Genomic DNA, 25,931 nt, shown 5'->3' on the forward strand with positions numbered 1-25,931 from the left:
CGTTAGTAAATGTTGCTTCCTTAGAACGAGTAAGAAAGGAAAGGGGTGATAGGGGCCGAATATTGGGTGCTTAGCCGTCGCCATCTTGGAAGCCTTGAGGCAAGACCCTTGACCATAGACCGGAAAGCAAGACTGCTTAGGACTTTGAAGGCAGGAGCATACGTTGAACCACAAAGAAGAATAAGGAACCCCTGAGAGTGGACCAAGCAACGTGTAGGAGCGGAGTGAGGTGGAGAAGGGGAAGTAGTACCCAACCATTGTACTCCGACTAATAACCTTCCCATCGACCCACCAATCCCCAACGACAGTGAAGAGGAATGCCAATGTATTGACAATGGGCACAGTCAGGCTCAGCTCTGAGAAAGAAAAGCATTGTCAGTGCATCATGAACAACAAGACCCAACCACAGCCCAACGCCCCACAGCCGGAGACATATATGCAGGGCTGGATGACTCACCAGCCTTCCCAATCAGCAGGAAGAACCACACGCTGCCCGTCAGGTTCAGAAGCAGTGGCACTGCGTAGCGTGGGTTTCGCAGGAGGTCGAGGACGGCGAAAAAGGCCCCGTACACCCTGCTCTTGAGCCAGCTGGCCTTGACGGCGTCGGATTCGAGCAACGGGTGCGGCGCGGGATGGTGGTCCTTTGCGGCACGGCGGATGAAGGGCGTTGTGAGGCCCCAGGCGATGCCGACTAGCGTAAAGCCCACGATGTAGTTGAGCGGGCCTGGCTGGGGCTCGTTGGTGTCTGCCATGGTAGTGAACTGGTTCTTGCGCCCCAGGATCCCCAATGATGGTCGGGCACGGTCGGGCGCGATTGTGGCTCCGCTCTGCTGGGCTGGAGTGGAGACGAGCTGTGCGTGGGCGCTGGGCTGTCAGGTGAGGCTGGATGGTAGGCTGAACTAGTGGTATTGCTGAGATTCGATGGTGTGCCTCTGGCTTGATGTTCAGCCTCGCGGTGTTCGTGCCGTGTCGGTGCCGTGGGCAAAACGGCGCAGCTGGCCGGGTGACGTTGGGTGTGGGGCTGGGCGTGTCTTCGGCTCCGGGTCCGCTGCGACGTGGGGAAAGTCGGGCCCGCGCGCAGATCCTACGCGTATGACGGGGGCTTGATGGGCAGGGGTGTCTGCGAACATCTGCTTGCTTGCCCTGCTTGTCTTACCTTGGGTGAACTCGAGACCCTTGCACGCCTTGTAATGCTCGATAGGCATGCATAAGTCTGTCTGACAGTTCCTCGGACCTTGTTGTGGTAGTCCGCATCGACTAAGGCGGGACATCCCGACAGACTTCAGGTTTAGGCAGACTTTATTTAGTCTGCTGTTACGAAAAGCTTGGGGTTGCAGACGGACTTGTCCAGAATGATCATCTGCAAGCAGAATTCAATGCTTATGGTCCTCTGACCACACTATCTCCAGCCGCCTTCCCTCTCCATTTTCTATCAAGAGTCCTGCGACCCTGTCCCTGGGTCATCGTCAAACCATAGCTCTGGCTGTCGCTGCCAAGCGCGATGCCCGGAAAACTCTTCTGGAACTGAGCTGTTCCTAGACTTGAAGTCGGGACTGAGGTGCCGACGAGGCTCGCTTTCGGTGGGCGTTCGGGGTGATTCGGGGCATTTGTCAGATCATTGTGGCTTGGACAGAGGGGAAAGCTGTGTGTGTCTGGCTAATTAGCCCGTCAGCATAGTACATCGCTGGTAAACCTGCAGGTTTGTTCGGTAATAATGACCCGGAGACTCTTTCGACTCGCGCTGAGGCGTCGTCATCTGGGGATCAGTTTGCGGGCGCTAGAGCAGGCGTGTTCGACGAAAGGTTCTTCATAGGCTCACAGCCCAAGAACATCATGCTTGGCAGAGTCGTTTATATTACACTGCATCCCTCTCTCAGTCGTGTTCGTAAATCAAGTAGTTCTGGTCCGTGCAAGTAGAGCTGACGACGACGAGGGGTGGAATACGCGTGCTGAGCCTCACTGCTTCCCCAGTCTTTCGGGACGGCCCAACCTTGGAACGCTTCTAGAAGGTGGGAAACGTGACTCGAAACGGGTGGCAGTGTAGGCTTTGTTCTGTTTCAATTAACAACAAGACGGCACAGACGGCATGATGTCGCGCCGAGTCTCAGCAGGCTGACCTGAATTGAATTGAGCTGGGCCAGGTTGAATTGGTTGAGCTGCGACAAGCTTCGGGCGAGGTTGTTTTGGCTTTCGGGACAAGTATGGATGCCGCATCGTGCATATGCACAATATTGTGCAGCGCCCTATCGCAAAGAGCAAGCATTGCATCAAAGAGCAAGCATTGCAGGACCCGAGTCGGGTCGGCTAGTGGTTAGTTAGGTGGCGCGCGTCCCCAGCAGAGCCAATCTCGTGTGTGTAATCTTGAGTGGGTGGTCTGATTCAGGATCGATGATCGATGCCGTCGATGGATGTCATCGTAAAAATAAACACCAGCTGTGTGGGGCGTTGGGTGTTGGCTGTTGGGCCAGAACATTGATGATTGACACGGCAGTACAGATTTGAGTTTTCAGCCTACTTTGACGGCTGCAGCACTGCAAATCGAAGGGGTCACCCGATTCTGCACGGCAGATCGTGAACTGGCACGGGTCGTCCTGCACGTACGCATCAGAGGGTGCTCCGCAGCGTCATGGTGGATAGTTTGGTGGGGGGAATGGTGGGGACAAATGTCCGTCCATGTTGTGTCAATTCGCTGGCTCATCCATCATTTTCCGTCTGCCTGTCTGCAGTTTTTTACTGACTGATTGACTGACTGTTGTTCCCTATGCACTGGAAGCAGGTCATTCCCTCAGCCTTGCTTGGCAACTTCAGATTCAGCTGCGCAAGCATCCACATTGTCGGATCGGACCTCCAACCACTTCCCCCCAGTCCCTCCATAAGCGGCTGTTTCACATGCTACCGGCCAGGCCAGACACAGAGGTAGATTAGAGACCAAGACAGAGAGGAGGTGAGATAAGAGTAGAGAGAGACAGGTACTTGCTTTTCTGCTGCGCTAACTTAGCGGTTGCCCGTACCTGCCGCGCCTGGGCCAGATCTGACGCTTCCGGTCGATGCCAGCCTTCGCCTTGCCTGCTTGCCCCCCTGTAAGCAGGTTTTAGGTTTCGAGCCAGGCAGGCCAGGCTGTGTGCCAGGCTCGTGCCTCCAAGTTCCTCCAAGTGCCTTGCCTGGCTCGCCTGCTTGCTCACCCCAGCTCCCCCCTGGCTGCCCTGACGCCCTCGAGCTCATCCCTGTCGCCTTCCCGCAGAGTCGATGCAAACAGCGCCCTGTAATTGGGCCCAGCCTCCCCGTTTTCCGCACTAGACCACTGGTCCAGGTGTCCTAGGTAGCAGACGTAGCCAGGTACATACAGCCTCCGCACTGGCACACTCAATCCCGTGGTACCCCAGCCACCACTTAACCCACTTTCGCTGCGCCGGGCACATGTAGCTAGCTGCGTTGCGCTGTGCTGCTGCTGCATTGCGCAGCTTGCCCAAAAAAACATTGGGAACTCCCCATCCATCATCGCACCAGCAAAGCCTCGTCCTCCGTCAGCAAAATAGACCACCACGGCCAATCCAAAACCCAGTCTTCCCGCTCTCCTTCTCTTCTCACCTCTCCGCCTCGTCTTGTCTTGTCCTCACCTCACCTCACTTCACCTGACTTCACTTCTAACCTCCAAAGTCGTACAGTTTCCCCTCCCAAGGTTGGTCCGTTCGTTCTTGTTTGTTGTGTAACACGGACACCCCCCCACCGTCGACTTCATCTTTTTCTTGCTCCAAGTGTTGTTCAGTATTCTCATACTCTTTACGAGAGTTTCACTTGCACTTCATGTGGTAACGGCACGGCTGTATAATCATAAAACTGTCTGGCCTACATCTCGCAGATGAATTGCTAGCCTGGGGTACTTCACGGCCCAGGCAGCACGCAGCGCACCGTCGACAACATCTTCAGCTTCCCCTAGGATATTAGCAGGCACTGAACGCCAAAATGGTCAAGGCTGCTCATCCTCTCAATGCGCCTCATACGGCTGGTCTCTTCTGCGACATGAGTCTAGATGGCCCCGTAATTGGTACCCTGGTCATCATTGTCGACCGTGCAAAGAACCTGCCCAACAGGAAGACAATTGGGAAGCAGGACCCTTATTGTGCTGCAAGATTGGGCAAGGAGGCCAAGAAGACGACAACAGATATCCGAGGAGGCCAGACTCCTAGGTGGTAAGCCTCCAGTTTCACATGCAACTCAAATCAACACACAAGGGCCTCCTCTGACTGTTGCAAACATTAAGGGACCAAGAGATTCGTTTCACCGTTCACGACTCCCCAGACTACTACCAACTCAAGATCTCAGTCTTCAACGACGATAAGAAGACTGACTTGATAGGAGAGACATGGGTCGACCTGCGTGACATTGTCGTCCCTGGAGGCGGCCAGAACGACCTCTGGCATAACCTGACTTGCAAGGGAAAGTATGCTGGAGAGATCCGCATCGAACTCACCTACTACGACACTCGTCCGAAGCCTGAGAAGCCACTCGCCAAGCCCAAGCAACTAACCTCGGAGACGGATTCGCCTGCGGGCTCGATGAGAGCTGCACCACCTAAGAGACGCCCTCTCCCTTCGGATCCTTTTACCGGCCAGGCGCCCGCGCAGCCTCCGCCACCTGTACCAGGTCACCTTCCTGCCCCGCCAAGACAGCACACTGGGCCAAGAGATTATCCTACTCCAGACCATGTTCAGACTCCTCCTCACCGAGCACAGCAAAATCCGCCAGCATCCCATTCCCCGGACCAGACGCACTCAATTTCAGGCCACTACAGTAGCACTTCGTCTCTGCGTCATCGCCAGGCCGACCCCTATTCTTCAGCACCAAACAGCACGTATCACACCCCGTCAAACCACAACGATGCACGTCGTGCATCTCCAGACGCTTATCCACTCTATCCAGAAGATGGAATGGACTCGCCTGACCACCATGGGCACACCCCGGACAGGAGATATGGCCCGTCTGCTCCATACGGTGCGGCGTCGAACGAGCAGCTGTTCAACCTAGACATGGACAATGAGCGGCCGCCCCCGCCACCAGCCCATCGAAGCACGCCCAGTATGACGTCCGAGGCCAGGCACAGCCCTGGCCATGAGTCGATGCTTCAAAACCAGACACCGCCCGCAATGAGGATGGATGTGCTGCGGAACGAGGCTCATCGTCAATCCGCATCGTCAAGCGCATATCCTGGGCGACCGGTATACCGACCGTATGATTCCACCCCGTCTCCGCAGAGCAACGAGTCCAGTGTTGGCGGATCTCATCAAATTTCTCCGCCACGCCATCATTCATATGACACGGCCTATGACAGCCATCACAAATCCATGCAACCAACCGTGGAAGATGTTCCAGAGTCACCAAACTCAGGTCTGGATGACTTCAGGCGGAATGGATCCCGTGCACCTGACTTTAGTGAGCCCGAGTATCGCCAGGACCCTAGCCCTGCTCCCCTCAGCCTTCGCGGACGGGGTAGTGCACCTCCTGCCCATTATGCCGGCTCTCCAGCCTCGGGTGCCCGCCCACAGGTGGACCACGCGCAGTCTGATCCGTCTTTATCTTTGAGGGCTCATTCTTCCTACGGCGCGCCTCACTCGGCTTACGATCCTCAACCTCAGATGGGCTACGCGCCGTATCGTGGTGGCAGCGGACAAGAACTTGAAGACAGTCAAGTGCGAGGTCCTGATGGCTCTATGAGATTCGCCCTGCCCTCTATTCCAGCCTCGCTGGTCCCGGGAGTCGATCCTGGTCTCTCCATGGAAATATCTCAGAGGATCAATGAGGACAGGCGGCACGAAGGCCGATATAGTCAATATCCACCAGGAAGCCAGCCCACGGCTCTTGTTGCGGCCTCGGTCCGGGGTCGTCAGATGCATGAGCCACCACCAAGCTACGGTGCACCTCAGCCCAGGCACGGATCCCATGATGGTTACGAGCGTAGTCCTTCTGCGGAACCTGCGTCACAGCAAGTAATCGATAGGAGGCGTCTTTCACCCAACCCCAGCCCCAGTGGCCAGCATACTATTAGGAGGAAGTCGATCAGTCCGGCCCCCCCGCCAGAAGGTCGCCGCTTGTCTGGCATCCCATTTGGCCCTGACGATTACGATGCATTGAATCCAGTTCTAGCTTCATCGGCTCCTAAAGAACCAATCAGGCTGGAGTATGACGAGGTCGACGGCAAGATAATCACTCATGATGGAAAAGAGATTGACCCGTCTGATCATTTACCCATGGATACATGGGCACCCGAACCCGAGCCCAAAGGCAAAAAGCCATCAGAGTCTAGCACATCAAGGCCTGCCCTGTCAGGTCCACAGCCTGTCCCACCCTCCGGGAGGAAGCCACTGCGAGTCCGCGAAGTGCGGCCGGCATCCAATTCTGCTCTCCCACCAGCAACATACATATCTCCCGAATCGGGTCGACAATCGTTGCCGCCGCCTAACACTGGACGCAATCGGCTGCAAAAGAAAGCAAACCGCTCTTCTGCCATGCCTACCATGATGATGTCTGGTGCGAACGGGGCCGGCTCAGGCCCACTAGCGCCACTTCCGCAGGGCCAGGACAACTACGCTCCTCGGCCTCTTGCTCGTGCAAGCACATATGACTACGAGAATCACGCTCCACCGCCAATGTATGACATATCTTCCGGCTCATACTCACGAGATCACAGCGCTTCGGCCCCTCCGATTCCGGCCAAGATCCCCCTGGCTGCTGGCCCAGGATCCGTTATGCCAATGAATCGAGGTGGCTACGGTGATTTTGGAGGGGAGAACGCACTCATGGAAGAGATGAGTCGGATTGACATCGGCACTGGAAGGGCAAGGCGCCACCACCAAAGGATGGGATACTAGAGATATCCTGACCTACCGGAGCTGCCCGAAGAGAATGGCCGAGTGTCGATGAGGGAGCAAGGAGGAGATGCGGATCTCGAGCAGGGCAAAAGGAGTCGGTCGTAGGATGGACGGCCCTCACCTACGAAATTGCTCGGGCGAATGAGATTTCGCGAACGTGATGGAAATGCGTCGAACTAGGCGACGCAGGGAAAACTTTTTGAAAATGAGATTGGGTCCGAGGAGCAGGATTTGTTGAGAGATGGAAGGGAAGGGACTGGTGTTAATATGGCGGGCATGGCGAGGCTCCCGCCTGCCCTGGGCTCTATTCGTTTTCACGTCATTTTATGATATATGGGCGGACGATTCCTGTGTGCTGTGGACAAGACGATTCGAGGTGGCTCGTCTCCGTTCCAAGAGCTTTTCGCTCCGGCATTTTCAAGTCTTCAATTCGCGATCCAAAGTTGCATAGCATACACGAGTGCGACTTGGGCTCTTTGTATTATCCACACATACATACAACGGCATCTAGGTTTGAGATACCCAGCTGAGAAGGTTAGAAGTTATCATATGGTATTACTCTCACGTTCTCGTCCCGTGCAATCTTCGATTGTGAAGCTGTGAAGTTGTGACTTGTCGACTCTTGGAATTTATCCCAAAGCATCAGGTGAAATGTGAACGAGAATTGCTTGGTATCAAATCAAATCATTACACGAGTCTCTTCTTAAAACCAGTCACCGATCCCTCCATTTTGTACTTTTTATGTCCAATCTCGCGAACGCCAGGGCCATGCCAACCAATGGATCAATCCCACTACACAAAATATGCACAGACGACTTTATAACCAGCTTCGTCCGTCCACCATCTAAGCCTCCCCAGCGATCATCAGCGCCTCCAGCATGCCACCCGTCTGCGCGGCAACCTGCGCCTTCTCGACCTCCTGGCCGACCCTCTTCCTCAGGGTCTTGAACCCGGCGGCCAGCTCCTCGCTGCTGTCGACGTGCTCGGCGTACAGGTCGAGCAGGTGCAGGCCGACGTCGACGCAGGCGGCCCGGTACCGCGGGTCGATGATGTGGTTGCATATCCAGTGCAGCACGGGCTCGACCGTCTCCTCGTCGCGGCCCTCGAGCGCGGCGCGCAGGGCGCTCCGGTGGCGCAGGGCCACGAGCAGGGTCAGCACGTTGAGCTTGGAGTGGTCCGGGGCCGAGGCGTCGAGCACGCCGTCCAGCGCCGCGGCGTACCTGCCGTGGCGCAGGTCGGACTGCCAGGGCTGCTCCTTCTTGCGTTTGCCTGCGGCGTTGTCGTTGTCGATGAGGAAGTCGACGTTGTCCTGCACGGTGGAGAGCGATTTGTTCATTGCCTCCCTGCGCTTGCGCTTGGCGGACTTCGCGTCGTCGAGCTGGCTGAGGTCGGTGGCGGCCGCGAAGCGTGCGCGCTCGCGCTCCTTCTCTAAGTTCGAGCCCGTGAGCCGCGTCTTGAGGGACAGCACGCCTGATTGCATGCCCACTGCCAGGTGTCGGTCTGCGGCGTTGGCGCCCGCGGTAATGACGTTGAGAGAAAGAACAGGGGATGGGTATTTCATGCCTGAGACGACGTTCCACGACCCTGTCTCAAAGACCTTGACGTGTCCATCCAATCCTCCTGAGACTACCCTCTTGCCATTGGAGGCGAGGCAGAGAGATGTGACGGTCTTTTGGTGGTTGGTGATGACCCGTAGCGGCTTGGCGGCGACCAAGTCCAGTACGGAGATGGCATTGTCGGCGGCCGCGAGAACGGTGGTGCCGCCTGGCAGGGGAAGGACTTCCTCGACCGGGGCGGCGTGCTTGAAAGTCAGGACAGAGCCGGTTGGCACACGCGAGTCCCATATCCGCACGGTGGAGTCGTAGGACCCCGTGACGAGCATGTTGCTGCTTGCGCCCAGGCCGCCGGGCATGAATGTGCCGCTGCGCACATAGTCCTGGTGGCCGACGAACTGCCGCGTGGGCTCGGAGCTGGGCAGGTCCCACAGGCGCACCGTCTTGTCGTCGGAGGCGCTCATCAGCATGGTCAGGTCGGTTGGCGACCACTTTGTCACCCAGACGGGCTGCTTGTGGATGTGCCATGTCTTGAGGATGACAGCCCGCGAGCCGCCGGCGACGTCAAAGACCTGCATCTTGCCGCTGTCATCGCCGGCTACGAGGACGCGCGAGTCGGACCTGATCTCGCCGCTGCGGGCGACGCTGTCGAAGCGGCCGATGGTCTTGAGGGGCTCGCGCTTGCGGATGCTGTAGACATCGACACGGGGTCCGGCGGTGACTGCGAAGAGGTCATTGTTCTTGGCGGCAGTGGTCGAGGACGAAGATGTTGTGCTGTTGCTGTACGGGGAGGGGAAGCTGATGTGGGCGACGGGCCAGGAGGCGGTTGAGGTGTGTGATTTTTGGTTCTTGAAGGTCTTCCAGTAGCGCTGCTCAGCGGTGATGGGTGACGGGGCTGCGGGCAGCTTAAGCTGTTGGAGTGGCCTGACTTCTGCTGCCATCTTGTCTTTGCAAAACGGTGGGTTTGGCGGTAGACAAGACAAAGAGATGCTCGTTCCCAACCAGAGGCTGGCAGGTGAAGGTCGTTGGACGACAATGATCGTCCTGGCCCAGGAAACTTTTCGGTGCCCACTTGCTTATCGAAAGCCATATGATTGGCTAGTGTGGCAGATAAGAAAGATGTTGGCACCTGGGATTGAACCCACAAGTGGCACCGTACCACAATCCTCCTCTAACGGTCTACAGTCGAGTACCTAGACTATGTGCCCCCTTCATCCTAGACTCGGTTCCTGCCCATTTCACTGGACAGTTTTGGAGCGTTGAAGTATTGAATTTGCGATAAACTTGAGACTAATCGGCAAGGAATGTCTATACTGATCCAGGGACTCCTCCAACACTTGTCGCTGTGATAGCTCGCCCTGACTGACCAATCGTGGCTGTGGACGAACTGTACTGTGCCTTGTTCGTCCCTCACCGATTCATCAAAGAAGAAGGGCGATGTGATGGTGTCTGACGGGTGGGACGGCTCGTGCTGACACAACACATTTCGTTTGGTAGGAAGCAGCCATGTCTTTTTTCGCCGGACATGACCTGTCATTGTGAGACATGCGCCCTTCTGGAGCAATAGCAGACCAACCAACATAGAACTGCAGTTGGCCGCCTCTCTCTTGCAGCCAACAGCCAACAGCAGATGGAACATGGAAATAGCATTGATATATACCAAAATATCAAATAGTGCCCCACCCAAGGGTCCACGACAGCTGGACAGGTCGTGACAGGGACCTCGGGAAGTGCCTAGTCTATATGTCTATCACTCACAGTCTGAGTGATCGGCCGGCGCTGGCTTTCTCTTCTCTCCCGGTTTCCATGCATCCCTCCATCATCTCCGCCCCAAGCCCCGGCCCTGCGACGTAACCGCATATTGTAGTACGTGCTATGCCAGACTAGCTGGTCAATCGAGCGAATGCAACATCCGACCGACTTCTTCTCTCCTCCTTCCACCTCCTGTCCTGCCCTGTCCTTTGAATGCGCGCCTTGACCCTCTCTGTTTGTTGTCCAATCCTTACCTTTCGATCAGCCCAAACCGAGTGGAGCAGAGCAGAGCAGATGATCAAAGACAAGAGGGGAAGGGCAGGAGAGAGAATGACTGCTCCCAGCCGCCCAAGAACTCTCAAGCTGGGGCTGTGAACCTTTGCATTCGGTCGCACTGCAGCACCACTGCATTGCGAAGCACAGCAAAGCACAGCGCTGCACAAGACTCGCATAGCACTGCACTTCCTGGCTGACTCCCTACTGTGCTGCACCACGTCGCAGTTCACTGTACACATTGGCTGCATTCCAAGGGCTTTCAATCAGACCTCCGGCAGCCGACCCCAGCTCCCAGCTCCCAGCTCCCAGCACCCCGGGTCATACGTGCCTTCTTAATTCAACCTCTTCGAGCCTCTTCGAGCAGTTCCTGCCTCATAAAACCGAATCTAGATTTTGCAACTTCCTTCTTTTCCTTCTGCTGCTCCTGCTCGACTAGGTTGTCTCATACAACGGCCGCGATTTCCTCAAAGCTACCTCCTGCCGAAATACGGGCTCAACACCAAGTTGTCCAGGGTAGGTGCAGGTCGGCGGATCGCCACCTTCGCGCATCACCACCACCACCGCCACCATCAACAACTGCAAGGACATTTGAAATCTCTCGCTTTTAGGCATATTGGAGCATCTCTCGAGGGCAAGCTTTCCTTAGCTTTTGCGACTGGGCTCGTCTCCATGGTATGGTCTGTTTACTTTCCCCCCAATACGTCAAGATTGTCCCGTCGGAAAACCCGCGACTGAACCGCCCGCTTCTGCAACCGCAGCCTCAGTTAAGCACGCCCCGCAACGACGACGCACTCGGCTTCTGCATGAGCCCTCCAATATAACATGCCTGGTCCTCCTGCGCAGACCTCAGGCTCGGGTCAGCACAGCGCCTTCAGCGCCCAGGTCGTCCATGCCAACTCTACCCTCAACGCCTTCGTCGGAGGCAAGCAAAAACCATGGATGGCAAATGCTGCTCCTGTCCAGCCAAGCCCACGCCCTCAGCCTCACCCTCCCCGACCGCAGACACAACAAAACCAGCAGCAGCAGCCTTCAGTGCTCCCAAAGTAAGACACCCACCCGCATGCGACCCCGGTGAATCATGCCCGACGGCTGTGACTGAGTGTGAACCTTCAGTGGCGCGCTTGGAGATGAGACGATAGAAGCCCTCCATGATATCAATCTCTTTGGAACAGACTGCTAAAAGATGGGATGCCTACAGGACTCCTGCGAATGTAAATGTTCTTCCCTCGCCAGCCCCGAGCGATGAGCCGAGTCCCGCGCTGTCCAATCCCCTCGACAGCCCGAATCCTCGCACCCGGCCTGTGACAACCACTACCCAGCGACAAACAACCGGACAGCCTCAGGCTGTTCAATCCTCCTTGTCGCCCGGAGTACCCTGGCACTCCCGCCCTGCGAGCTCGACCGCCGCCACCGCTGGGTCAGGCGCCGTCGAACGGGCTGCTGCGTTGGAGCACGCGACAACCCAGGCACCTTCCGAGAGTGTGCGTTTCTCGCCAGCCATGGCACCTCCTGATCTTCCCCAGCCAAACCAAACAGATCAGGTTGCAAACAGTACAAATGGGTCGCCCATGGCCGAATCACAACGCCTGGCTGCGCAGTCGCCATCAGCTCCTGGCCAGGAGCGGCCCAACAAGAGGAGGCGTGTAGAGTACGTGAGCGAACAGTCCCTCGCCGATGTACCAGTATTGACTTTCTCTCACAGGCCGGCTGCGTCAAGTCTACAAGCAGGTGCGGCCAGTCTGACATTTGCAGACTTGGCCAATTTTATCGACAATCGCATAGATCAACAAGGCGGTGATCAGACTTTACAGCCTACTGTCGAGAAAGCTCGATTTCACATCCTACGAGATGCGTGCGTCAAGAAAGATTACTTTTATCTCATCTTGCATCAACTTTACTGTTTGTGGTCTATCAGCCCGCAGACGGTCTCGGGCTTGCTATTCAGCGACGCGGAAACCACTTCAATGGGTTTCGAGATTCTGGACACGGTTCTTAAGAAGAACTCTGGTTTCTCCAGGCCCAACCTCGAATGGTGTGCGAATTTCCCATGCCAGGCTCTCGAACTATCTCGCAGTCCGACAGTCCACAGTGTTGCAACCTTTCTCGTCTGTCTCGCAAACAACTGGACTGCGCTCCATGAAAGCTCCTTCAACCGAGTTTGTCCCTATCTCATGGATGAAATGATCGGAAAGCTTCAATGCTACTCTGTAGTCCTACAAAGTATTCTGTTCACAGCATCGCGACGGAGACTTGGCGTTCTGGATGGCCATTTTGGTGCAGAAATGGATCGCTGGTTTCACCAAGACCAACAAGAGCATATATTGGACGGTCAATTTCGAGTTCTCCTCTCTTCTCATGACCCCGGTGAGCTCGAACGGCGTAATTCCAGCCTTATTCAGCGATACCAACACATCATATCAGCAGCCAAGAAGCATGAGCAGGACAAACTTCAGCGGCAGCAACAGCTGGTGGCTCAGCAGCAAGGTTTGCACAGTCAGCAAATGCAAGCACAGTCACCGCAACAAGTTCATTTCCAGCAGTCCAGGTTTCAATCAAACCCCCAATACGAGCAGCGTCAAAATCAACTCGTCTTGGCAAATCAAGCCAGAAGAGCATCTCTTCAGACTGCACATCCTTCGAATTCGCCGTCGCAGCCGCCCGCGTTGTCGCCGATGATGGTGCCGACACATCACACTATGAACAGTCCGCCCATGCCGCAGAATATGTTCAATTCGCCGGCGACTGGACGACTCGGGAATGTCCCCTCAGCACTCGTTCTACAGAGTTCTTCAGCCGGAGCAATGCCTGCCTCGCCGATGGCGCAGTCAATGGCGAGCCCGCAAGGCTACTCGCAGGGCGGGCTCAACCAGCAACAGTACAACTATGGTAGTCATCTTGTTCCGACCCAAAATATGCAAAGCCTCCAGTATGCCAATCCTTACATGCACCACATGGCTTCCGTACATCACGCTGCGGCGCAGCAACAGTGGCCGAGGGAGAGGTCCTTGTTGCCCGGCCAGCAGGCATCGACAATACAGTTTACGGCCTCTCCTCAATTCGGTCACGGAGCTGGACCGATTCCACGGCCACCAATGCAACAACAAGTGATGGCGAATGTCCCACAAGTCGCAATGTGGTCTCAATATCCGGCAACGATCGTCCCACGGCGGGGCCAAATGATCGAGCGAAGTGACTGGCCACATTCCCATCAAGAGAAGAAGTCTCTCATAATGTCTTTGCATCAAGCTCACGCACGCAGCCCTGACCGAACGCGGCATGCTGACGACGAGGGAGAGCGGTACTACCAGGCTGTTAGCTCATTTGCTATTGAGCCGTTTCGTTTGGTCTACTTTCATGAGCTCGAACTCACGGTGCCGCCTTTAGCCCATGCGTCACTTTGCAAAGAGAAACAGTTACCGACCCTCAATGGCCGTCCATCAATGTCCACGGTTCGTGAATATACCAATGGCTCACTTCGGTACCGGCTTCGTTCTTGCCGGCTGGATACCGACAAGGCCGTCACGGCCTCGGATTGGGTCACAAGAGAGACTTCCTGGCCAGACTATATTTTCCCACATTTTAATCAAGCGAAACTCGTCGTCAGGCGAGGCACTCACCATGGAAAAGACCTTCCCGTGGAGTTGACCGACTTCGTGGTTCCAGGGACCAACAAGCTCAAAGTCGCAACCATGCGCGCCGGCCCGACCGCTGACAAGATAGTTAGGCGCTTCTACTTGGCGGTCGAGATTCTGGAGACTCTCAGCCACTCAGCAGTCCTAGAACACGTTTGGGCGACAGGTGTTTTGGATTCCGCGCAGACTTTGGAGAAGATCAGGAAGAGAATTGAGGCGGTTCCAGACGAAGATGGCATTGCTGTGATTGACCGAACTGGCATCACAGCGTCGGAATTGTCTATAGACTTGACCGATCCGTTCAGCGCGAGCATATTCTCAATACCAGCACGTGGCTCAGCATGCACTCATATGGAATGCTTCGACCTTGAGACGTGGCTGAATACTCGCCCGATCAAGCAAGCCATTAAATGTGGCCACCAAAACGTCTGTACATGCCCGAAACGCCTCGAGCCGTCAGAGCCCGATAAGTGGAAATGTCCCATCTGTTTCGCGGATGCCCGGCCAAGGAGTTTACGCATTGACAGATTCTTGCTTGGAGTGCGTAAAGAATTGGAGGAACGAAACAAGCTGGACACGAAGTCGATACTTGTTGCCGCTGATGGCACATGGCGACCCGTCATCGAGCCAGTTGACGACGATGATGCAGGGAGTGACGGCGACGGTCCGGTCTCGAGGGGACCAGGTGCTAACACACGCAAGCAACCAACCAAGTCAGCTTCTGTCGAGAGGGCAGCGGTAGAAATTATCGAGATCGATTGAGGCATGGGAATCTCGAGATATCTATGATTGATGAAGGACGACTAGTGATCGCGAATGCGTTGCGTTTGGGCGAGAGCAACCTGGTTAGCACACAATTACGACTTTGCTTCTGAGCATGGAGTTCTGGACCAAAAAGGGAGCATACTTCAACTAGGCGTTAAACATATGCACAGCATCTTTGATTTGCTTTATTGGAATGGGCGGCCGAGGCGTGATTCTTTGGCAATGTACAATGCACTAGAGGGCTTTTCACTAGCTCAATCACATATCAACACAATATCGTGTAATTAATAGTGACACCCTCGTAGGTGTCAGGGTTGCTATGTTCCATGCCTTTGGCTCACAATTTGATAACACAGCATTGCCCACAGCAAATGTGTGCCTGGCCACTCCCTATGACCTTGATCCTTTTTTGAACGTTGACTCCTCGCTGGTATTTGATTCAAGTCTTAACGGATTGGCCAGAGACATTGTGTCCCGTCGCTTGTTCCTCTTTGTGGTGGGATAGACACGTACGTCTCCAAGCATCATTGGTGTTAAGCTTGACTTGAGAGTCTGTAGCAGAGACACCACTGTTGCGTCCTCAGCATATATATGCCTTGAAGAGGATTTTCGGCACTAGTTCATACGGTCCAGATTCTGTTTTATTAGATTGAACCTTTAGCAAGTGAAGTATAAAGGGATGTGACGGTATAGCTATATAAAACTGCACTGCATTCCAGAAGGCTTTCTAAAATTCTGACCTTTTGTTCTTTGCTATAGTGCAGCGGTATAGAACGACGTCCCACGAAGGAGATTTACAGCAGTCAGGAATAACCAGTAGAAAGCATTCGTGTAAGATAGATGTAAAGAGTAACACAGACTCAACTAGCGATATGTAGAAGAAAACTCAGCCAACATATCAACAGCGGGGATAGCTCAGTTGGGAGAGCGCCAGACTGAAGTCAACTCAGTTAGATTATCTGGAGGTCTGCGGTTCAATCCCGCATCACCGCACATTAAAAACTTTTGTACTTCTCAATAGCACTTTTTTTTCTGATCTGGTGCCAACATAAATCTTCTTTATTTTAAAACACAATTTTTTGATTCTTACTCATCGCTTTGACATCTAGTTTATGTGGGCGGAATAGTGTACCAAACGAGACCGCACAAGAAGCTGGTCGCATCAGACCATCACTGTGAGAATTTCCACTATAGATTTTATGTTCTCTCCCTATCTATGAACCATGATCAACAGCTTTTCATCCCCATCCCCCCTTCTTGTACCCCTAACAATACACATCTTCCTCCCAAAATCCTTCGTCCTCCCCACTGCGTTGCGCCCAGCTCCAGCCCAAGCCCACCCCATCATCAACCAGCTCCCACCATTCACACTCCCGATCAACGCTCTCCCTCACTAACTCACTGCCCTCTCCCCCCAGCCTCCCCAGCCTTCCACCACTATCGCAAGCAGAAAAAAAGTTCATTAATAATATGAAATACCAGGTCACCAGACCGGCAGCCAGGAAGAGGTGGGCTCCAGTCCATCACGATGCCTTGGGTTTGTGGGAAGATGTATAGAGTAGATGTGGACAAGACGAACAGGCCGGAGGCTTGTGTCCCATCTCATATAGGTAAAGGTATGAACAGTAGAAGTGGCCATGCTAAGCCAAGTGATATGCTGTGCTGTGCCGTGCCCAGTAGGTAAGTCACAAACACAACACAACCACAGGGTGACCGATGGGTTCCTAGATTTTCAAAGCAACTTTGTGAATAAAAAAAGACAACTAAACAAAGCTTGACCAATTTTCCCTGTGCTGTCCTCTGCCTTGAGAGGCAGGAAGGATCACAAAGCTAGGATCAAATGGTCTGTGGTCTGTAGTCTATTGGGGGGCTACCAACGCCTACTGTCAGGTAATAACAGTGCTTATTATGAATATGAATAAGACGCGAGCGAGACAATACAAAAAAGGGGGGACCTCCCGAAAGGTATTGAAATGTAAGGAAAAAGGAAAAAGAGAGCAAACATTTTGGCTTGCACCGCAGAAGAAAAACAAAAAAGCAGCCAAAAAATTGGATCAGATCAAAAACAGGCAGAGATACAAAGGAAAACGTTGATCGTAGGTGTCCGTGTGGGGTGTGGGTAAGCGCGGTCTCAGAGATAGGCTTTCGGTCCCAGTATGAGTGGAACGCAGCACTCAGTTCCAGCCCAGCGAGTTCTCAGCCGCCATGAGCGCCGTTGGCGTTGGTGCTGCCGTTGGCGACGCCACCGTAGCTGCTCATGGAGCTGTTGCGGTGGTGGGCCTGCTTCTTGCACTTGTAGCGGCGTGCGATGAGATGAACATGGCGGCACCGTGGGCACCCGCGACCGCGACGGCGCCGGCGAAGGTGCCGACGGTGGCGCCGCGCTGGGAGGAGCTCTGGTTGTCCGTGTTGTAGTTGGTGAAGAATGAATGAGGCAACCGGCTTGAAGGATGGGCGTCAGTCAGGGTTTTAACGTCGGCTTTCAGGTGAAAAGCAGCCTCGGTTTGCCAAGTGTCCCTCCGACGGTACACATGTTGGTTGCCTGAAGTCCGCCTCATGTTCATGGTTCTCACGGTCAGTATGAATTCACATGCCGACACCCGCTCAATGATAGGTTCTGGTGTGATTTGGAGGTTTGTGAACGACGAAGCCGAACTGCGACTATGTTTCCAGAGCTGACCTTCTACCAAGTACTGGCATCTAGTGTTCGTCTATTGGCATCCAGTGTCCGTCTCCCGGCATCATCCGCACGGATCGAGGCCATCACATCTGTCCCGAGTGGCTACTTGTGCCTGTACCTGACCATCTTCACTGAATTCGCCACGCCTCTCCCGTATCGGCTGGTTGTTTGATTCAATCTGCAACTCTTTAGCTGGTTGAGGTAAATATCGACTTCTACGGTCGCTTCCAGCATGGCTATGGCTTGGGTCGTAGCTCATCGTTTGGACATGCCGCACATAACATTGAATCGTCCGTAACTTTGAAGGCTTCACGCCAATAAACGTAGACTTCTTCGTAATGCAATACGATATCTGGATTGATCGGTAAGTAGGTGCTCAAGAATGTAATGAGTCAGACTTACGCTGCATGAAATGCTCTTGGAGATCTACCATATAGTTGAATGGGTGAGCGATGTAACGGCATTCTGGCCTAGGACAGGAGAGCGCTGTAGGCTCTAATTGTTGTCAGAATGCCAGGCTGTCACGGTCCTTGCATTGTCCGTCTTCATCGTTATCATGGACAGCACCGCGATCCTCGCAGTGATTTGCGCATTTCTCGAGCTCGGCTCGGAAGAAATTCGCACGTAGCTTGGATATGTTAGGATGATATTTATCAGCGGGGATAGGACTATGGCCTCGGTATTTCTCTAGACGGCTTTGAAGCCCACCTTCGCCGTCAAACATCGCCGAGCAGGTACACCTCCGTGTGTTCATACTCGTTGTATCCTGCAAATGCTGTACCTGCTCTTTCCACTGCTCTTTTCGATGTTCCTTGCTGGTCAGAGACGTCGCCTCGCAGCTGATGAGGCTGGAAGATATCCATGGCCGTGCCCTGATCGAAAGCAAGTATTTCGTCCTCTGGCTTTCGGACATACAACCCACCTGGCAACGACCATTCGCTTTCACTCCCACAGGCACCAGGTTGACAGGGACTCATTTGTCACAATTCCAAGCGTGGCATATCGAATAGAGCAACTTGACTGGTTTCTATGCTATAGTAAAAAGAGCGTGGAACGCTCCCGTTGATATAGAAGTGAGCGGCACAATAGTGGAGCCCCTGATTCGAGCCCCTGATTCGTGACACAATTGTACCTGCCGGAGAAAACTAGGGTAATAACCTCAGTGCCATAAGCAGGGATCACAGTCCGAGTACCTCTTACAGCCATCACAGGCGCACTCCAACAATGTTACATCTATATTCAGCCAAAGAACACACGCACTGTCAACATGCGTGAGAACTTCTGTCAATCCAATGTTCATAATCTCCAGAATTGCTCTAAGTGCCGCAAGCGCTTGAGTGGACGGTCGCATATCTGCACATAATCAGTTCTCTCTGTCCAAGTCTCGTCCCGTTGGGGCGGTCAGATGCCTTGGAATTGGTATGAAGAAAGTGAAGTCCCACTGATCAAAGTCTGCCGGCTCCATGGTATTGTTTAGCCTTGAAAACTCATTTGAGCAAGTGGCTGAAACCTATATGGACTGACGTGTGCTGCCTGAGATATCACCAGCGGGGATAGCTCAGTTGGGAGAGCGCCAGACTGAAGTCAATTCAGTTAGATTATCTGGAGGTCTGCGGTTCAATCCCGCATCACCGCATTTTTCTTTTTCTCGAAAAATAGGAGCAATGTGACACGGAGCTTGACTACTGCTGCAAATCAACTCTATGTGTGCCGGCCAAAAGACCATAATAACCGATCGCCAGATTGGCTATTCAGCAGTATATAAGAGCCGTACCGTCACACATTGTCCCCAGTAGCTATAAGTTTATCTGTTTCACTATGCATAAATGATAGATAAGGCATATAAGAAGCGATGGAAAGGTACTTTAACTTTAAGCTTGCTAATGTGGCCGGTTCTGAGTGCATTTTTCTTCAGGAGCTTACCCATCGGAAAATCTACCTAAAACTTGCTCACGGCTCTTGATATTGGAATCTGCCATCCGAAAGACGGATCCCAACGAAACAAAATTGAGGACGCTCCTCTGTGTATCTTCCATTTACCAAAGGTTAGTACGTCTATGACGGATCCCAGCATGGTTCCGGGTCACGTCCATGTTGATTACAGTCCCAAGCCGTTGAAAAGGCCACAATTTTGGCCATGCTCATCAAATTCGAGAAAGTATGTACAAAGTTTTAGTGAAAAGCCATAGTAGTTTAGCATCATTAGATCTGGAAGCCAGGAGCGCAAGCCGAGATATTGCGAAAGTAATACCTATGGGCCGAAATATCGAACCCACCGGTGCCCCCATTACAATCCTCGTTGTCTATTCCCTCGCACAAGACCATGTTGTCCGAAGTCACTGAGGAAGGCGAAACATATTTTCCGTCATCAATAGTCAGCCAATACTCCGGACTGGTATGTCGATAGCCACCCCCAAAGCTTCCAAACAGCCCGCCAAATGGCTCATCGATCGGCGGGTTCCTGGGGACGGGATCGTCTGAGTGGGTCACACGGTACTCGCGCCCGTCCTGCGAGGCGATGAACTCGACAAAACCCTCGTCGCCAACTCTCGGGCTGCCGAATGTGTACAGGTCGCAGGGGTAGCCGGCTTCTCTCAAGTGTACCGCCGCGATCGTCCCGACAGCTGCCCCAAGAGAATGCCCGGTCACGACGAGGGTGTGGTTGGGATATGTCTGGAACGCGGACCAAATGGAGTCATAGATGTCATCTGAGATATCTTCCCAGGCGTCGTTGAAGCCGCTGTGCACTTCGCAGTCGGACACGGGCAGTCCCGAGTCGGAGCACTAAGACAACCAGAGTAAGTTTTCAAAGAGGTACTACGTAGGTGAATTGAGTGGAACATTTCAACCGGAAGACTTTTCTAAGACCTGAGGCGGGGCAAGGGGCACAGAGACATAACTGGCAAGATAGCCTCTTTTTGCAGAATTTTGGCCAGGAAGTCGGGAGCAGAAAGTGTGGGTCAATACTTACTGAAGTCTTGCTGAGTGTCAAATCTGCAATCCAGTTGCGGATCGATTCGCTGCCACGAATCGAGAGGACGATCTCCGACCGGACAGGGTCACGGCCAATGAAGCCCTCAAGACTGGTGAAAGTCTTGTCACTGATATGGATTGTCAGTTACCTCGGTGAAGACTTCCTTGCTGAACCAGATTCTCTCAGAGCAATGAAGGAGGGTCCATATGGAAGTCAAAATAAGCTTACCTGAAACTCGAGATTATTGTTGCGTTGTGGCTCTCCACGTCAGGGCAGACGTCGAGTGAACAGACGACGCTCTCGCCTGGCTGGGAGTCGTCATTGCAGTACGCCGAGCCAGCCCATTGTGCGTAGAATTTGAAGTTTTCGACTTCTTGGCTGGTAACTTGCCAGTCTAGGGACATCATGAACGCTGTCAGAATCTCACTCTTCCAAACTTAGATATTTCGACTTACCCCGTGGTCGAACGATCCTGCCGTGAGAGTGTTGGGCGGCCGTAACGAGGCCGGCCGTCGCAAGGAAATGAAAGTCAACGAGCCTCATTGCTATCGCATGATGGCTGATATGATATGAGTTGAACTACGATTTGCTCAGGGATCTCCCCCTGGAGTATTTAAGAGGCAGATAGGCCGATATAAGATCGAACAGGCTGCCCCAGGTATTGACTGGGAAGCGGTTCCATTTTGAAGCTGGCTGTAGCTCCGCCTGCACACACAGGACATGACTCGCCCGCTGCGGTAAGCGAACAGTGGAAATTGATCTTCTGCAGCTCGATCTCGGTATCGCACCTTGATGTGGCTTAGATGAGCGGGTCATGCGCAGAAGCCAGGGGAAAAGACGGCTGAGCCAACGATGAAGGACTGATGCCAAGGTAGATTACTTGGATTTACGTGAAAGGTTGCCGTGCACCCGGGAGTTTGGAACGATAAACAAAACGTGCGGATGGAAACATTTCAACCGAGTTAAGTGACTCGTCCTTTACACATGGTGGTTAAGGTTAGAACGCACGTGGCAGAGAGCACCCACCATAGCGAGGCTTCCACTTGACCACACATGGTCACCCCTATCTCGGGACAAATTATATAGGATTAAATCTTGTTCTAAGACCTGCGCTTCATCCGACTATCTGGAGTTTGGGTAGCAGTAGGTATATTGCAATAGTTGATCCAGAAGAAGAAAAATCCGCAAAAAAAAATGCGGTGATGCGGGATTGAACCGCAGACCTCCAGATAATCGAACTGAGTTGACTTCAGTCTGGCGCTCTCCCAACTGAGCTATCCCCGCTAATTGCATAAAATAAGCACGATTTTGATTCCTATATAAGCTTTTCAGCTCTAGTAGGCGAGCAATTAGTAAAACATTAGTATTCTTACTTGGTCATCTTTTAAATTTACGGCATGGCTTATATAGTCAATCACAAAAGCGGCAGCGTGGACTGCGTCACTGGCATTACAGGTTGTTTGCATTCTACCTGACTACAGCCGCGCCGGTTATGGCTCGCCAGAGCCCCATGCACTACCCGGTGTGACAGCCATTAGGCAGTTGCAGTCATGAGTCTTCCATTCTGCGGATGTGAAATATATGTATGGGTACCTGAGTCGAGTAGAATGGTGTCAAGGTTTCAAGTGGCCGGTCGTGGCGTATGAGAGTATCCTGCTGGTCCTTGACTGAGAATTCCGCCTCGTCCACCTGGAGTCTGGATCTGGCGCAGCCGTCTCGGAAGGCCATCAGAGTGTCAGCATTTCTCTGGGTGGCGGAAATAATGATCTCGGTGTCCGCATCAAGTTCCACAAGCTCTCTCAAGGTCGAGACCAGAAACGGAATAACCTTCTGGTCGTAAGTGACATCGGCGCCGATGACCAGATCGATCTTCCGGCCCCCGTTCCACTCCGGCTCCTCTGTTCCGACCAGCGCGTGGCCCCACTTGAGAAGCTTCGGGCTGAGGCGCGCCGAGCTGGCCACGCTGTAGTCCCATTCCAAGCCGTTCAGCGCAAAATTGTCAGCGAGTTTCTCCACGACCTCCTCTGACCCATCAGATGCTGTGACATGTGCTGCCCCCAGATTTTTCGCGGAAAGTATCGATAGGTAACCTGTGCCTGCGCCGAGTTCCAGCACCCGCTTGTTGGCAATGAGATGGTCGTTGATGGACAGATATTGCCCTAGGTGAAGGGCGGCTTCCCATGTCCGAAGGCCAGTGGTACCGCCAGCTGATAATAGGGAACGGTTCTCTAGAATATCGATGTGCGCGTGAGGCTGGACGAGGGACAGACGGTACGTCACAAGACACTTGCGCTGGGCCTCGTCGGCCTCAGACATCAGAGGTTGGAACATGAGCTCGCCCAGGCGGTCCATTATCTTGTCCGAAACCTCCTAACATGACCGTGTTAGACCCGACTCATGAAGAATTGTTTGCTGAAATCTTTTTCTCCAGTTCACGTACAAATTCGTCCGCTTCGTTGTCACTTATGCTGTCCTGAATTCTCTTTACTAACTCCTTCAAGACTCGCAACTGAAATCTGGCACTCATGGAAGAAAGCGAGCGGCCCGCAAATATGCGATTGAAGATCTCATCCTGGGCTTCTGCTGTCTTCAAGACTTTTCCGTCAGGGAAATCAAGCTGTGCCTCCAGCTGAAGGTATTGGCAGCAGAACCGGTTTATAGCCGCCTTGTTGAGCTCTGACAGGCCACTACATGGACTTGTTTGTGATTCCTCCATGATTGTCTCTGGATTCGTTGCTTTCCAAAAGGCGTTCAAGATGAATCGGATTCATCAATTGTGTAAGCGAGCGATGGAAACAGACATGGTGTTGTTGGTTGAATGGCGAATGCAGTTGAGGATCGAAGATTTTCATAGAGGTCGATGGGCTTAGTCATCAGGGTCGCCTATTCATGGACAATTTATAGAGCAATGTCTCATCCTCGTCGATACTCTCTTGGAGCAGTTGCCTCGTACTGCATGAGATCTCTCAGTCAAATCAAACATGAGCACTTGAGATATGGCAGAAATTTACCAAGAGAGAGATGTGAAAATCAAATGGCAAACACCATTTTATGCGAGACTTTGGGGCTGTGGCCTCAGTCTGTCCAATTCAAGAGCAAAAACAAATACAATATCAGGTTGCCTCAAAGCGAGGCGGGTATACTGACAGCTCCAGGCTCCCAAATGACCTGTACGAATCTAATACATGACTTCCCAGAATCTCCACGCATTGTACCTCCGGATCCTGTATTGAGAGGATCGGGTAACGACGTTCGTGCCATGTGGCAGAACACCCGAGCTTCCTCTAGCGACTCAGCGATTTCTCAACCGCACCTCACGCAAAAAGGTAGGTCGCAAAGCGGCTTCTACTGAGTCCCGTAGCTCAAACCACGACATATCTCCCATCTACCACATCACCAGGCTCCCAAGCACGACACTCAGCGTTGCAGCCAACGCCGCTCCCGCTAATCTTCCAACGTCACCATGGCGCCCACTAGCAGCGCTGCTGGCCTTGACAACAGGGACGTGCCACCCGCAGTGCGTGAGTGTCGCGTCCCTTGTCACGCAGGAGTAATAAGTAACCTGGCTGTAGCCCTGCTGCGCGAGGGCAGAGGCCACCTCGGGGTCATTCTTTGGCGGCGGGGGCGTTGTTTGCGCCTTCGCTACTGCCTGTGCTGGTGTTTGTGCGTTTGTAGCGGTCTCATCGGCGGAACTTGCGCTACTGTCTTCCTCGTCTGCTGACGAAGACGTGGATGAGGATGAGGAAGAAGATCCCGAGTCTGACGACGAGTCCGACGAGTCCGACGAGTCTGAGGACGTGGGCGCAAAGACGTTTTCCCTGAGTTCCAGCTCGGCCTCCTCAGGCCGCCCTGTTCTTCTTGGCCCCGAAGGTGCCAGGATGGTTGTTGGCGTCAAGGTCGCTGTGGTTGTTGCTGTCCGCGTTTGTGTGATGGTGAGGACCATGGGCCGACCATCTTGTGCCGTCAGGGTGACATGCCTCAGACTCGGCTGAGATGGGAATGTGAATGGGCCGGCCATGGCCAGGTCTGCCAGGGCCAGAAGGGCCGGGAGGAGAGAGATGGCCAGCATCTCGGCTGTTTATTACACAAGAGGTACAGGGGAGGATATCCGAAGGAGTTGAGTGGTGTGACGAGATCCAGCGGCCAGAAAATTGACTCCAGAAACCCAAATTTGTGGTTTGAGATTATTGCAGGTAGTTCCGGCTTTGGGCCTCTAATGTACCGACTTTGATTCCAAGAGTTTGAAAATATGGGAGAGCCTCAAGCCCGTCGAACAAAGAACAAGAGAATGAAGGAATACAAGAAATTCGTCAGGAACATTGTCCAGCAGTGACTCGGATACAGTCACTGGCGAAAGCTTATTAAAGAGCAAACATGTACGTATAATGAAGGGCAGTGCGACAGACAGCTCGACCCTCCCACCCGGCGCGTCTTGCAGTATCAATCCCAACTCGCACATTCGCCCCCTTCCCTTGCGTCGCCCAACCAAGGCCCAAACCCGTCAAGCACCACCCTCGATCGAAACCTCCAGCTCAACTGCCTAGCGCATGGGAGGGCAGCAGGGAATGCATCGCAGCCAGGCGATTGACGGACGTGCGTTTCAAGCTTCACCCACAACTTCCAAAGCCCACCTTCAGAAGGGGGATCCCCACCGATGTACCTGTCCCCTCCCTGCAGCTGGAAGCACCGTCACAACCATGCTGCCTGGAGGGTGCAAGACTGGACGACAAAGTTTTGTCACTTCAGAATTGTTTCAAGTTTTCTCTTTGGGATGGCACTTTAGCGGCGCGGGCGAACCCCTGCAGACACGCGCCTGTGTAAAACGATTGGCTGTCTGTTTCCCAAGCCCCTACAGACAGCTGCACGCCCTAGTGGGGAAGCAGGGGCTTTGATTGACTGAGCTCCTCCAGAACAAGTCACTCCCACCGAATCGACCGCACCTTACCGGCTGGATTTGGAAACCTGCTAGAGAAAATCCTGAACAAAGAAAATGTCCTCCAAAGCCCTATATACCAGGTGATAATATGCACTCGCCAAGCTTAGGACTCCAACTCACAGCTGGGATAAGCCTCGAACAAAATCGCGAGGCTCGGCACTTGTCATCAGTAAGAGCAGGCCTGGAGCCATGTGACATCCGAAGCAACTCAGAAGCACGTCTTGCCAACGAACCAGAAGCTTCTGATGCGGGCCATCCCCCATGTGAGATCTAATAGATCGCTACGCGCTGATGACAGACATGGAAGCATACCCATCAGACGAATGACGTTATTGATCGTATTGATATGAAGATATCCAGAGCTTGGTTGTGACATGCAGTGGAAGAGAAGGACAGACTTCGGTCGTCCTCATGTTTTCCGTCCTCACTATGAATACTTAGAAATCCAACAAGAGTTATCCAGCCTAATAAAAAGGTATCCAAACCACTCAAGTCAT

At 53.5% G+C, this 25,931-nt stretch overlaps 7 protein-coding genes across 7 annotated transcripts; 2 read left to right on the top strand and 5 right to left on the bottom strand.

Annotated features, from left to right (window-relative positions):
* Positions 1–70: 70 nt before the first annotated feature.
* Positions 71–1,271, bottom strand: J7T55_013503 (uncharacterized protein; the record flags this gene model as incomplete). Its single annotated transcript, XM_053141305.1, has 4 exons — positions 71–107; positions 293–356; positions 458–851; positions 1,089–1,271. 4 exons carry the CDS (start codon positions 1,269–1,271, stop codon positions 71–73), a joined length of 678 nt encoding a protein of 225 aa, XP_052995844.1.
* A 2,692-nt stretch (positions 1,272–3,963) lies between these two features.
* Positions 3,964–6,866, top strand: J7T55_013504 (uncharacterized protein; the record flags this gene model as incomplete). Its single annotated transcript, XM_053141306.1, has 2 exons — positions 3,964–4,190; positions 4,262–6,866. The coding sequence occupies 2 exons, from the start codon at positions 3,964–3,966 to the stop codon at positions 6,864–6,866; spliced, it is 2,832 nt and encodes a 943-aa protein (XP_052995845.1).
* Positions 6,867–7,710: 844 nt separating this feature from the next.
* On the bottom strand, positions 7,711–9,360 carry J7T55_013505 (u3 small nucleolar rna-associated protein 15; the record flags this gene model as incomplete). Its single annotated transcript, XM_053141307.1, has 1 exon — positions 7,711–9,360. The coding sequence occupies one exon, from the start codon at positions 9,358–9,360 to the stop codon at positions 7,711–7,713; it is 1,650 nt and encodes a 549-aa protein (XP_052995846.1).
* Positions 9,361–11,269: 1,909 nt separating this feature from the next.
* On the top strand, positions 11,270–14,841 carry J7T55_013506 (uncharacterized protein; the record flags this gene model as incomplete). The annotated part of the gene is made up of 8 exons (XM_053141308.1): positions 11,270–11,490; positions 11,646–12,095; positions 12,150–12,299; positions 12,363–12,479; positions 12,537–12,603; positions 12,683–12,931; positions 13,056–13,322; positions 13,375–14,841. The coding sequence occupies 8 exons, from the start codon at positions 11,270–11,272 to the stop codon at positions 14,839–14,841; spliced, it is 2,988 nt and encodes a 995-aa protein (XP_052995847.1).
* Positions 14,842–17,099: 2,258 nt separating this feature from the next.
* On the bottom strand, positions 17,100–17,402 carry J7T55_013507 (uncharacterized protein; the record flags this gene model as incomplete). Its single annotated transcript, XM_053141309.1, has 1 exon — positions 17,100–17,402. The coding sequence occupies one exon, from the start codon at positions 17,400–17,402 to the stop codon at positions 17,100–17,102; it is 303 nt and encodes a 100-aa protein (XP_052995848.1).
* A 2,324-nt stretch (positions 17,403–19,726) lies between these two features.
* On the bottom strand, positions 19,727–23,214 carry J7T55_013508 (uncharacterized protein; the record flags this gene model as incomplete). Its single annotated transcript, XM_053141310.1, has 8 exons — positions 19,727–20,308; positions 20,496–20,625; positions 20,727–20,892; positions 20,954–21,077; positions 21,214–21,286; positions 21,970–22,013; positions 22,092–22,868; positions 22,939–23,214. 8 exons carry the CDS (start codon positions 23,212–23,214, stop codon positions 19,727–19,729), a joined length of 2,172 nt encoding a protein of 723 aa, XP_052995849.1.
* A 669-nt stretch (positions 23,215–23,883) lies between these two features.
* J7T55_013509 (uncharacterized protein) lies at positions 23,884–24,567 on the bottom strand (the record flags this gene model as incomplete). Its single annotated transcript, XM_053141311.1, has 1 exon — positions 23,884–24,567. The coding sequence occupies one exon, from the start codon at positions 24,565–24,567 to the stop codon at positions 23,884–23,886; it is 684 nt and encodes a 227-aa protein (XP_052995850.1).
* Between the last annotated feature and the right edge of the window lie 1,364 nt (positions 24,568–25,931).

This window comes from Diaporthe amygdali (genome assembly GCF_026229845.1).
Source record: "Diaporthe amygdali strain CAA958 chromosome Unknown NODE_8_length_1307975_cov_65_857355, whole genome shotgun sequence".
NCBI lineage: Eukaryota > Fungi > Ascomycota > Sordariomycetes > Diaporthales > Diaporthaceae > Diaporthe > Diaporthe amygdali.